At 33.0% G+C, this 13,821-nt stretch overlaps 1 protein-coding gene across 1 annotated transcript; it reads left to right on the forward strand.

The window, feature by feature from the left end:
* Nucleotides 1-3,530: 3,530 nt before the first annotated feature.
* On the forward strand, nucleotides 3,531-5,300 carry LOC114320195 (phenolic glucoside malonyltransferase 2). The gene has a single exon (XM_028267313.2). It carries the CDS (start codon nucleotides 3,733-3,735, stop codon nucleotides 5,104-5,106), a length of 1,374 nt encoding a protein of 457 aa, XP_028123114.2. The 5' UTR covers nucleotides 3,531-3,732; the 3' UTR covers nucleotides 5,107-5,300.
* Nucleotides 5,301-13,821: the final 8,521 nt, after the last annotated feature.

Raw genomic sequence — 13,821 nt, forward strand, 5'->3', positions numbered from 1 at the left:
ATGATATAGTTGATATTTTATGATGTTGATGATGTTTGATGATGTAGTTGATGTTTGAACTCGTTCACATTGATTGGATTGAAATTGCTTGATGTTTATACAATATAACAAACAAAGATAACATACCAAATATGAAAAGGACTAAATGTTTTACAAAAAATATTCAAGACTAGATAAAGCAACATTTTTCAATATGAGATTTATGAATAATTTTTCTTTAAAAAAAAAAGGGTTAAATCTTTTCAACCAATGGTAGAGATGGTGAAAGATGACAACAAAGTTTGAATCCACTGTCACGAGGAAAGGATGACAAGACATTAACTTGTCGAGAGAGAGAGAGAGAGAGAGAGATACAGATTGGAAGGATTTGACGCAGGCTCGCTCTTGAGATTTTCAAGGTCCAAAGTCGATAATCAACTATTAAATTTTTGGGGCCTTCACATTTTTTTTTTATTGACTGAAAAAAGAATTAAGGTAAAGGACAAAATATTTGTATTAAAATCACAAAAAATACTTAGGATTTTTTTAATTAATTGAATAGAAAAAAAAATTACGTGTGCTTGCTGTTCTAAAATCAAAATATTTTTTTAAAATTAAAATTCAAAACAAGAGTACCATCACTTAACAAAATAAATTTTTTTTAAATTATGTGATGTGAACTATTAAACTTTTAAATAAATTATTCTTAATGATATAAATACTAATATTATAATATCAATTAATTGGGAAAAGACAAGATAAATATTTAATTAATTGAATAGAAAAATAAATAAATAAAAAATTTATCTATTTGCTGCTGCTCCGTCCCTTTGCTGTTGGTGTGTGCTATATGAAACAAATGTAAGGAATGTTAGATTAATAGAAGATAGGGTTAGGAATTAAAAAAAATGAACATTTCAAATAGTTGGGCTGGGCCTTAACTATTGGCCTTTTAATGGGTCAAAAAAATTATGTTAGTTTGGATATTTTAAAATTTTTTTTAAACTTAAAGTATACCCAATATATAATACTAACTTATAATAAGAGGACTCCTATTTTGAGCCTATTTCAAGGAATACTAAGCAATGGCTTTGCCGGCCTATGACCAGGGCCGGACCTGATTTGACGGAGCCAAAATTGGGTGCTATTAATTGACACATATCAGCAAATGAGTGGTGGTAGAAAAAAAAGAGAGTTGGGGAAGACAAGATGCAGACGGCAGTGTTATTATGCAATTGTTTGAAAAGTGGGTTTGAGTGGGTTTGAATAGTTAAAAAAATAAATAAAATAAATTTTTTAGTCTCAATAAAATAAAAGATTATATTTAATTTATAATTATTATATTTTTTTATAAAAAATTAAAAAATTTTAAAAAATTAAAAGTCTTTCTCAAATTAAACTTTTTAACTCCAGATTATGGTTTGGAATAAGTACATTTTTTTATTTTTTAAATTAAAAAATTAAGAAAAAAAATTATTTAAGATAATTTTTTAATTTTTTATAAAATATATATATATTAAAATGTTATGTAACATAATAAAATTATCATTTTACCGCCCTATGCATAGTGAAAGTGACTATTGAAGGAAGCGGTGCAGAATGCTTTGAATTTTGTGGTGGGGCAGTCCTGATTCAGATGAAAGTGACTATTGAAGGAAGCCGTGCGGAATGCTTTGAGTTTTGTGGTGGGGCAGTCATGATTCAGATTTATATACTCCCTCCGTCTCAAAATAATAATTTTTTTAAAAAAATTTAATTTTTTTTGATAGTATAAATATTGCATTTAAAAAAAATAAATTTTTCAAAATTATCAATTTAATAGTACATTTTTTGAAAATATCAATATTATAATTGTACTTTTTATATTGTTTATTAATTTAAAAGAAGGACAAAATAGGAAATTTACATTATTTTTGTACTTTATTTTTGAAGAGAGACTAATATTTTGGGACAATGAAAAATGGAATAAGAGACTAAAATTTTGAGACGGAGGGAGTATATAAGATGGAGCTTTTTTCTAGTCATTCATAGGATTGGAGGGACTTATCATGAGTCTCATTTTAATAATTCGAATCGTTTAATGTGTATAATTCGTTAAATATTATATATTTGTAAAAATTATTTTAATCAAATATAAATAGTTATATGATCAAATTAATTTTATATATAAAAAATGGACAATTAAAAATAAACTTCTAAAAAAATCTAATTTGATCACATAACTATTGATATTCGATTAACGTGATTTTTTACATATAGTACTTGATGAGTTCTACATATTGAACAGTTTCGATTATCAAAACGAGACCCGTGATGAACCTCCACAGGCTAAAGAACACCGTTTTTTTATAAATTTTTTGTGCAGTTGATTAGGTAATTTGTACAATTTGCCATCACGTCAATGACTTTTGGATTATATATTTTTTTTATAAATTTATTTTTTTCTATAATTTTTATAAATAATAATAAATTTTTAACTTTTTTTAATAACTTCTTAATTTTTTATCTTTTCTAAATTATGTCAAACCAATCTTAAAATTATTAAAAAAATCAAAAAATTAAAAAGCCAACTCACTCTCTAAACCACGCCTATATTTAAAACAAAATATGAGTGGTGGTACAGAGAATAGGGACAGTCAAAATAGGTTGCTGCTGTTGAGCCTGGGGTGGTTTGACATCCCAGAGCAAGTTTATATTTTTTATTTTTTATTTTTTTTAAAGTCATATCAATTAATATTTTTTTTCCACGTATTTTTTGAAAAAATAAAAAAATATATTTATTTAAAACATTTCAAATCATCTCAAATATATTTCTATGATTAAAAATTAACTTTTTTAATTTTTAATTTATTTTAAGTTATCAATGAATTTGATTTGAATTTTTTGAATTAAGTTTTTTAAAAATTCAATTTTTTAGTTTTCGTATTTTTTAGTTTTTAGCGAATATTTTTAAAATTTTAAATATTTTTTTTACTTTTTTAGATACACTTTACTTAGATGTATCTAAAAAGTAAAAAAATTGTGAAAAAATATTTTAAAAATTTAATAAATACATAAAAATGTAAAAAATGTACTGAATTCTCGTATATTTTTTTATATTTTTGGTATTTTGTGATTTTTTAAAAGGTTTTTTTCACAAATTTTTTACTTTTTAAGTATATTTATGTTAGGTATGTATAAAAAGTAAAAAAAATTGTTTAAAATATTAAAAAAATTCAGTAAAAATAAAAAAATACGAAAAATAAAAAAATAAAATTTTTTGAAAAGTATTTTTGAAAAAACACAACCAAACAAGCTTATTTTTTCATATTTTTCATTCACAAAAAAATAAGGTTCGTTTGGTTTGTATTTCTGAAAAAATTTTGGAAAATTTTTTCTACAAAAAAGTTTTTAAAAGTAATCAAACCAAACAAATTTTCTCAAAAAAATTTCTCAAAACTTGTAAACCAAACAAGTTTTCCAAACAAATCTCTCTCTCGCACACATCAAATCAATCACTTTTTCCAAAACTTTCTCTCAAAATAATTTTTCAAAACATCTTTTGAAAAAAACAAAACCAAACAACTTTTCGTACTTTTTATCTCTAAAACACATCTCTCAAACACAAACCAAACATACCAAAAAAAAATAAAAAAGCAAAAATTACACTTTTTAACAACTTCCCAAACCATCCAATAATAATCAATCCGTCACACACCACTCAGGCACCCACTCCACTGCCTCTTTTTTCCTTCCTTGGCCTGTTGTGTTCTCATGGCAGCACCCAATCCAGTGAGGGTGCTTGAGGTTTGCAGAGTGGCTCCAACGCCTAGCTCACCGGACTCAGCCGCCCCGACCTCTCTTCCTCTTACTTTCTTCGACGTGTTCTGGTTGAGATTCCCTCCCGTTCAACGAATTTTCTTCTACGAAACCTCTCATTCAACCACTACATTCTCAGAGATCGTCCTGCCTAAACTCAAACACTCCCTCTCTCTCACGCTCCATCACTACCTTCCTCTTGCCGGCAATCTGACGTGGCCCCCAGATTCCGATAAACCAATCATCCAATACGTGGAAGGTCATGATGCAATTTCACTCACCATAGCCGAGTCTGAAGCTGAATCCTTCTACCATCTGTCCGGCGATAGCATTCGAGAAGCCAAAGAATTTCATCATTATTTACCCCAACTGGTGGCCTCTCACACACAAGTACCCGTGATGGCATTGCAAGTCACTCTGTTTCCAAACACCGGGTTTTCTATCGGTTACGCCACACACCACGCGGTATTGGATGGGAAAACTGCATCTCTGTTTATGCATTCATGGGCCTCTATTTGCGTCCGCGGCCAAGTCTCAACTTTAACTCCCGAACTAACTCCGTTTTATGACCGCACCATTGTCGATGACCCAGATGATCTTGAAACAACTTTCTTGAAGGGATTTTTGCAACAAAATGGCAACAACAACAAAAGCCTCATGATATGGGACTTGAAAGCTCCACCCGATGTGTTTCTCGGCACTTTTAGATTGACACAGGCAAATATAGAGAATATCAAGAAGCGTGTGCAAGCCCAATGGCAAGAGAAGAATAATCATAAACTAGCCATTCCTCTGTCAACTTTTACAATAACAAGTGCCTACACATGGGTTTGCTTAGTTAAAACCTTGAAAACGAGGAGCCAGAAAGTTCGTCTTATCATCGGTGTCGATTGCAGGGCTCGCTTGGAGCCCCCTCTCCCTTCAACTTACTTTGGGAACTGCCTTACAGGATGTTTTGTCGATGCAGATTCGAACGACTTAATTGGAGAAGATGGGGTGGCCATGGCGGCCACCGCGATTGGAGAAGCCATACAAGGTTTGAATAATGGAGTTCTAAAAGGGGCAAAAGACTGCATAACTGCATTATTTTCTTTACAAAAGGAGGCATTATTTTCCATTGCAGGCTCACCTCGACTTGAGATGTACAACATTGATTTTGGGTGGGGGAGACCGAGAAAGGTGGAGGTGACATCAATTGATAAAAGTGGAGCTTTCTCTCTTGCAGATTCCAGAGATGGTAATGGTGGGCTTCAGATTGGGATAGTGTTGAAGAAACATGAAATTGAAGCTTTTGCTTCTCTTTTTGTTAGTGGTCTTGAAACTCATTGAGTCCGTAAAACCCATTGGCACCTCCTTGTATGTTTGATGCAAGTATGTTTTTCATTGGTGTGTGTTTTATTTGTGTTTGTAAGATAAATTGATAGAGAGAGATACAGAGAAAATGAATTATGTATATTGATTTATGTATTGAATGTATTTTGTACAATGGTTCAGGAGCTCCTTATAAAGGAGAAGTTTACAAACAATGCACCCAAAAGCAACCGAAAGCAAAGACATCATGATCAACTAGGACACACTTTACAGCTAATAACAACATAGAATACACTAACAATATAATGCACTAACAGCCCCCCTCAAACTCAAGGAGGATAGGCACAAACCAACTTGAGTTTGAAGAGAGTAACAAAATAGAAAAATAAACTGACAAATAAAATAGGATAGGAGACACTGTATGGTCGTGTCAGACCGTTGTAGAAGACTGTATGATTATGACAGACAGTTTATGGGGTCATGTAGAAGACAGTTAAAGACAGTTTACGGGGTCATATTGGACCGTTGTAAAAGCTGACCGGAATCAATGTCGGGACAGTTTACGGGGTCATGCCGGACCATTGTAAAAGCTGACCGGAATCAATGTCGGGACAGTTTACGGGGTCATGCCGGACCGATGTAAAAGCTGACCGGGATCAATGTCGGGATAGTTTACGGGGTCATGTCGGACCGTTGTAGCAGACACTGTGTGGTCGTGCCAGACCTATGTAGAAGACAGTTTACGGGGTCATGTCGGACCGTTGTAGAAGCTTGTGGTGGTGCACCAAGGGGGCGACTTAGGGAGTGCGCCATGGGATGGCTTGGGTGGTTCCCATGGTGTGTAACCATGCTCACCATGATATATGTATAACCCCCCCTCAAACTCAAATAGGTGTGAAAATAGAAACCTATTTGAGGTTGAAAAAAAAAAAGTGAGGGATAAAGGGGAACAAGACAGTTTACGGGGTCATGTCGGACCGATGTAGCAGACACTGTGTGATCGGGTCAGACCGTTGTAGAAGACAGTTTATGGGGTCATGGCGGACCGTTGTAAAAGTCGCACCCTCAAAAGGTGTGCCCAATCCCTCAAAAGGCTTGCCATCAAAAGGCGTGCCTAATCCATAAAAAGGTGTGCCGGTCATTATGGCGAGGCGCCCATCAAAAGGTGTGCCGGACTACCTTGGCTTGCGCGCCATGTTGTCGTCTAGCGCCGTGCGGCGCATGATGCGCGTGGCTGCCTTGGCTATTTAACCAAGACGGAGGCTGAGGCTGAGGCAGAGGCTGAGACAAAAACCTGCTAAAAAACCTCTGAAAAACTCTTCGTTTTGCTGAGAGAGATACTCGGTTTCTTGAGAGAGATACTCTGTAACACTCTGTTGCCCAGAAAATGGCCTCTTCTTCCTCTTCTTCCCGTGGTCTGCTCACTCTCTTTCCCGACCTCAACGAGTCAACAAGAGAGATAACTGGTGCGGTGGCCCGTGAACCTCAACCAAACACCACTGGTTTTGCTCCGTTGAACTTTCCGATGCGGTCTGTGGAGCAAAAAATGGCGGTGCAAACTGATATTGAGGCCAATCAGTATACTTTGAAGTCATGTGTGGAGACCATGACGGCGGTCACAAACTTGTCGCACCGGCTGCAGAGTAGGACAAATGAGGTGCAACAGTTAAACGCCCAACTGGCTCTGCTCCAGCGCATGTATAAGGATGCGCGAGCAGAGATAAGTGTGCTGAAGGCGGAAAATAAGGAGCTGAAGCGGAAGGCCACCGTGATGTTCCGATTTGGAGGTCCGCCATATGCGGCAGTGGAGGAGCAGGGAGTAGTGATCGTGCCCAGTGGAGTGGGAAACACGGAGGCAACACCGGCAAGAGCCGCCCAGGACGGAGGCAAGAAGAAGAGACCGGCAGCAGAGTAGATAAGAAAAATCCCGCTGTGGGTGTGGTTGTTTTTTTTTTTTTTTTTTTTTTTTTTTTTTTTTTTTTTGTGTTGTGGAAAATGGGGATCGCCCCTGACATGAATAAAATGAGTTTGGTGTGCAGTGCTTCATCTGCTCTTGGTTTGTTTGTTTGTTTGTTTTTTTTTTTGGAAAAGGAAATAAAAGAAAGAGTTGAAATATCAGAAGGCGTGTGAATTGGTGAGCTAATAAATGGTAGGGGGATATCATATATTAAAAAAAAATAAAAAAATAAAAAAAAAAATATGTGAGGGTGGAAAGGTGGAACAAGCGATGATGGAAAGGAAAAACAGAAAATAAAATAAAAATTAAAGGTGACAAAAATAAAGATGTGAAAAGTGGACGGTTGGTGTTGGGTTGTGTTGGTTTTGTATAATAATAAGAATAATAAGAATAGAAAGTTGGCAAAATGGTGGGTGTGCTTGAGTGGAGATCAGTGTGAGGTGTTTGTTTTGTTTGTTTTTTTTTTTTTTGGGTTGTTTAATAATAATAATAAGAATAAAATAAAATAGATAAAGGAAACAGAGAATATTTTAGGCGGTGGAATATATTATAGAGTTTGGGATGAGTGGGTGCAGAGATGAAGATTGGTTTAAAAAAAATAAAAAAAAGGGTATGGGTGAGACATGGTGGGAACATTGGTGAAGTGGGTCACATGGGTGACTCCTGAGTGATGTAAAGCCTTTCCCTTTAATCAATAGGGACACCGAATTCGGACTAGAGATCCTGGTGGGTGATAGGAGAGAGAGACGAGGTGTTTGTTGACTTTGCCGATGAGGACCATGGAGACGATTTCCATGGTGGAAGCGTCGGTGACTCGGAGGCTGTGGAGGAAGTTGGGTTGGAGGCCGAGTCGACTCAGCCATTGGTTGATCTCGGGGCCACCGCCGTGGACGAAGACGATGCGGATGCCGACGCAGGAGAGGAGGACGAGGTCGGAGATGACGGAGGATTGGAGGGACGAGGATTTCATGGCGGCGTCGCCGTATTTGACGATGATGGTCTTGCCACGAAACTTCTGGATGAAGGGTAGGGATTCGGAGTAGATGTTGACTCATAACTGAGCTGGGATTGAGTCATGTACTACCATCGATAACGTGAAGGCGAAGATTCAAGATAAGGAGGGCATTCCTCCGGACCAGCAGAGGTTGATCTTCGCTGGGAAGCAGCTGGAGGACGGAAGGACTTTGGCTGACTACAATATTCAGAAGGAGTCCACCCTGCATCTTGTCCTTTGCCTCCGTGGTGTTGCTCTTCAATACATGTTAGCAAACGGCCCCAAAGGAGAGGGATGCTCTGTTGATGCAGAGGATCAAAGCCATTCAGATCGTGACGATCATGACGAGAGTTGCTATGATGTTGTTGGTATGGATCATTTCGTGTGAGCCTCTTGCTGGAGTTGATGGAGGTTTCAATTGGTTGAGATCCGGCGGGCGGTCAAGGCAAAGTTGCCGCCCGCCAGAAGGCGAAGAGCACCAAGAGCTTAACCTATGGCTGTGATACCATGTAAGATAAATTGATAGAGAGAGATACAGAGAGAATGAATTATGTATATTGATTTATGTATTGAATGTATTTTGTACAATGGTTCAGGAGCTCCTTATAAAGGAGAAGTTTACAAACAATGCACCCAAAAGCAACCGAAAGCAAAGACATCATGATCAACTAGGACACACTTTATAGCTAATAACAACATAGAATACACTAACAATATAATGCACTAACAGTGTTTATGTATCTGTTTGATATCAAATAATGATATTGAGCTCATCAACATAATACTTATTTCTCTTATTCTGATTTTTTGTATGAAGATTTGACATACATAAAATATTTTCCAAAATGTTCCAAAAAATTGCTTTTGATGAATGAAATGGTCAAAGCTTTTCACATCAAAATGAGTTTTTTTTTTTTTTTTTATATGAAAAATAGAAAGGGGGAAGATTTGACATACATAAAATATTTTCCAAAATGTTCCAAAAAATTGCTTTTGATGAATGAAATGGTCAAAGCTTTTCACATCAAAATGAGTTTTTTTTTTTTTTTATATGAAAAATAGAAAGGGGGAATAGAGCATTTGGATTACAGATAAGTTCCGAAATTCAACCCATCTTTTTTGAACGAAAAATTCAACCCATCTAGATTCGTAGAATATGTTGCCTTTGGAGAATTCCAGCACTTGCTTTGATCATCTACCAAACTGAGGCTTGGTTGGGCAATAATAATAATAATAAATATATATATATATATATATCATATTTTTATCCCTTTTTTTTATAAAAAAAAATTGTGTTAAAAATTGTACTTTTCTAATCCATTTAGTGTAAAAAAAACTTTAAAAAAAAAATAACAAAAAAATGCAATAAAAAATTTGCACTCTTTATTTTTTTTTTTGATGGACAAAATTGCATTTTGTCTTGGAACACTTTCAAATATAAACAAACCCTTTATAATTTTGGACTAAAATGCAAAACTAGTCAAAAATAATGGCAAAATTACCTAAAAACTCCTATGGTATAGTCTCTCTCCCTTTCTCTAATATCCATATATATATATATATATATATATATATTATCTTAAGCACATATTCAACAAATAAGATTATAGTAAGCTAAACACCCTAATTTATCACCATAAAATTACCCTAATCTAATTTCTAATTTTTAACCTAATTTCTTATTTAATAACATTTAAAATTAAATATATAAATAAATATATTTCACAAATTAAATCGTAAATTAACCTAAATACCTTAATTTATTATTACAAAATTATCTTAATCTAATTTTTAATTTTTAACCCAATTTTTATTTAATAAAATTTTAAATCAAACATTTACATAAATAAATATATATATATATATATATATAAATATATAAAACCATAAATTAACCTAAATAGTCTAATTTATTACTACAAAATTACCTTAATCTACTACATTTTTAACCCAATTCTCATTTAATAACATTTTAAATTAAATTAAATTTTTGATAAAAGATGACAATTAGTGTTAGGGTTTGGTCAAGATTAAGATTTAATAGATCAATATGTGGCTATTATTGACATTTAATTCAATTTTTACTTTGACTTACCATTTTTGCAATGTCTACTCTCAATTAGAGAGAATATGGCACGCCTTCCGTTATCTTTTTTTGAAAAAACTAACGGTAGTACTTTAATCTAAAATTATAAGGGAGTTATCTATCTATATTTGAACTACAGGAGGTAAAGTGCTTTGAGGCGAAACCACGAGGGGTAAAGTAAATTTTGCCCTTTTTTGTTTTTATGAAATTTTTTAAAAAATTAATTTTTAATTATTTTAGTTTGTCTAGTTGAGTATAATATAAATGTGTAAAAAAAAATTTAAAAATTAAACTAAAGGAAAAAAAAATGAACAAAATATGCTAATTATCCGCTTCTGATTGTAGGCTCATTACTTATTCAGATCATAAAATTTTATTTTATCACATTTATTTTAAAAAAATAATGATAAATATATATATATTTTAAAATTATTTAATTTTTTTATCGGATTGACTTCAAACACTTTACAAAATAAATGATTCTAATTATCAAAAAAATGAACCAGTAATAAATCTCACGGACTCCTCAAGTTTTTAGAAGCCATCTTTTTCTTTTTCATTTTTAAATTTTTATTCAAACTCAACGTTAAAAAAATATAAAAAATTTCCACATTTTACCAAAATTCAACCCATCTAGAAGTAATTATTAGCCAAAGCATGTGAAATACGGCAACTCTCACTTGACCGAAGAAGTCAAATTCTAACCCTTTTTTTTGGGTCGGCAATTCAAACCGATTAATCTGTGTTGAATAAAATAATATTTTGAATAGAAATAAATGAGTAAAAAAGTTGAAATATTCAACGAAATTATTAAAAAAAATAAAAGAGAAAATTGATGATAAATTTAATTTGAAAGGTGTCTAAGAAATTAGGTTCAGGGAACATTTTTTATTAGTGAAAGATTCACCACTTGTGAAATAGTTTGGTGAAAAGTCATTTTTACTGTTTATGAGGATATTTTATTTTTGATTTTATCCCTTAATTTATTTGTTGATTTTTTTTTTGTTTATTTTTTTGACTATCTGTTCAAAATTTTTAATTATTAGGTCAAATCATTTTTTTATCTGTTTAATTTTTTTAACTATCTGTTCAATTTTTTCCTTATCTGTTCAAATTATTTTTATGTATTGAAATTCCTATATGTTCAAAAAAATTTATTCTTTTTCTTATCTGTTCAATTTATTCTTTTTTCGATCAAGAATACTTTTCTTATTTCAACACATTTGTTGCATAGATCATAGCATTTTATCTGTTAAAAAACTATCGATTGAAATAACAGAGCCATTTTGAACAGATCAGAGCCACATAAGGTCCCTTATCTGTTTAAATCTAACAGTAGAAATCCCTTATCTATTGTAATTTGTTTCATCATCATCATCATCAACAACAACAACAACTAAAAAAATAAATAAATACCTGTTCACCAGATCCACCACAACAACAACAATAATGAAAAAAAAACAAAAAGAGATCTAGAAAAGAGAGAGAGCGGGAGATCGACGACGTAGTGGTGTTCCAAGTCCTTTTCTTCAGCTGCCGCACCTTTACAAACTTCTCAGAGCAGAAGAGACGATGTTGAGGTTGAGGAAGGGACCCACGGTCGAGAACTGTGGCAAAGTCTAAATCTGAAGCGGTGAGGGAGATTGGAAAGAGGTGTTATGGTGGGTGGTTAGGAGAGAGAGAGAGGCAATGGAAGAGGAGTGATGGTCAGTCGGTGATGACGTCGATGAGAGGAGAAGAAAATGGCGAGCGAACAATCACTGTAGTGGTGTTATTGAAGGCAATGGGCGGTTTTGGAAAAAAAAGTGTTGTGGTCGACGTTTAGAGGAGAGAGAGAAAGAGACGACAGATAAGTGGTGGTCAATCTGCGCGTGATGTTAGTCAGTGGAGGAGACAGTGTGTCATGACCCGCTCCTCGTACCCAAGGGTTAAGCATCGTGATGGCCAGTAACCGAGGTTACCTCCGGCTAAATCTTTAAACAATTTAATAAACGCAAGCGAAAGAAATATTTAAATGAAGGTACTAAAACAATCATTCGAGTTTATATTTTTATTACAAAATGTATTGGCCAAAAAGACCGATATTTAATAATAAAAAAAAAACATCAATAAAAGTGCTTTGTGCCTACCCCACATGCTGGTCCTGACATGTCACCTGAAAGTGGTAAAAAAATTATAAGCTCATGGCAGAGTGAGAAATATTATACCAAGAGTATAAGGCATAAAATTCACCATGGATAATTAGTTGGGCCAAAAAAAGTTTGATATTAAAATGCATCTTATATAATACGGAGATCATTTAACATATAATACATAATACGGATATCACTATACAACCAAAACTACGGTACATCATTAAGTGCCAAGCACTACACTGGTCAATGGATCCACGACAAACACTGGACCACAAAGTGGTCAATCACTAAGCCAATGGTTATTTAAATCCCCTAAAGCATGGGACTCACTAGCCAATGGTTATTTAAGTCCCCCAAAGTATGGGACTCCCGTGGTGATTCTCACAAAACATATTTTCATATAAGGTCATAACCAAATATTCTTTAAAAGTAAAACAAACATATCCATGGGTTTCCTTTTAAACAAATAGAGTTCATAAAATAATTCACGTTACTGAAACTTTTATAAAACATAACTTTTATAAATATACTAATAAAACATAACTTATATAAAATAGATTTTGATAAGTCAAAATATAAATAAAATACATTTTGATAACTTAAAGTATAATATAACTTACTTTAACTTTAATACCTTACTCTTTCTTTTCACTATTCCATTATTTTTCTTCTATTCTTTCTCTATTTTCTCTACTTCTCTTTTCTTTCTTTCCTGGTCTTCTTTTCTTTTTGTTTTTCTTCCTCTCACATAGTCAACATCTCCTTATTTATAAAGGTTGAATTCGTGAGGCCCAAGCTTCTTTCTTTCCTGGTCTTCTTTTCTTTTTATTTTTCTTCCTCTCACATAGTCAACATCTCCCTATTTATAAAGGTTGAATTCGTGAGCCCAAGCCAAACCGCTCCGCGTCACTTTCTATTAGGCCTCGTTTGGTAAGAAGTTATTTTAGTCAATTAGTCAAAAAGTTACTAAATTAATCAAAAAGTCAACAATTCATATCAAAAAGTCAAAGATTCTCTTTTCTCTCTATTTTTGCACATCTTTTCGTAATTAGCCAAAAAGTCATCCCAAACATCCATTAATACAACCTTATCTTAACTTAAGTATTATTTATATTTTAGTCTCTAAATTTTTAATAATTATATTATTTTATAAAATTACGCATAATAATATATAATAAATTATATATTTTTCGAATTGAGATTAAATAATATTAATATAAATTTTATAGAATAATTAGAATTTGGATTGTTATAATCTTCTCTCCTTTTAAAATTTCGTCCTCAAAATTTGTTATATGTAAGCTATCCGCTGCGCACTCTGATAAATATATATTAGATGATTAATCTGATAGAAAATAGTACCTCAGAACCAAAAACCACTCACTGTCAACTTGTTAAAAATTAGTTTAGACCAAAATGAGAAATAATGGGTGACTTTAAAAAATATTTCACTCGTATTATTCACGATAAAAATAAATATATGGAAATAAAATGAGACCATAATGACAGAATCATATGTGAGAGTTGAAAAAAATTTGAGATGAACTTTTCATTGATTAGA

This window comes from Camellia sinensis, chromosome 1 (genome assembly GCF_055761805.1).
Source record: "Camellia sinensis isolate YWXY chromosome 1, ASM5576180v1, whole genome shotgun sequence".
NCBI classification, from domain to species: Eukaryota; Viridiplantae; Streptophyta; class Magnoliopsida; order Ericales; family Theaceae; genus Camellia; species Camellia sinensis.

What these genes read in the sequence shown, in the direction of transcription:
- LOC114320195 (XM_028267313.2), top strand. Translation starts at nt 3,733, where the DNA reads ATGGCAGCACCCAATCCAGTGAGGGTGCTTGAGGTTTGCAGAGTGGCT.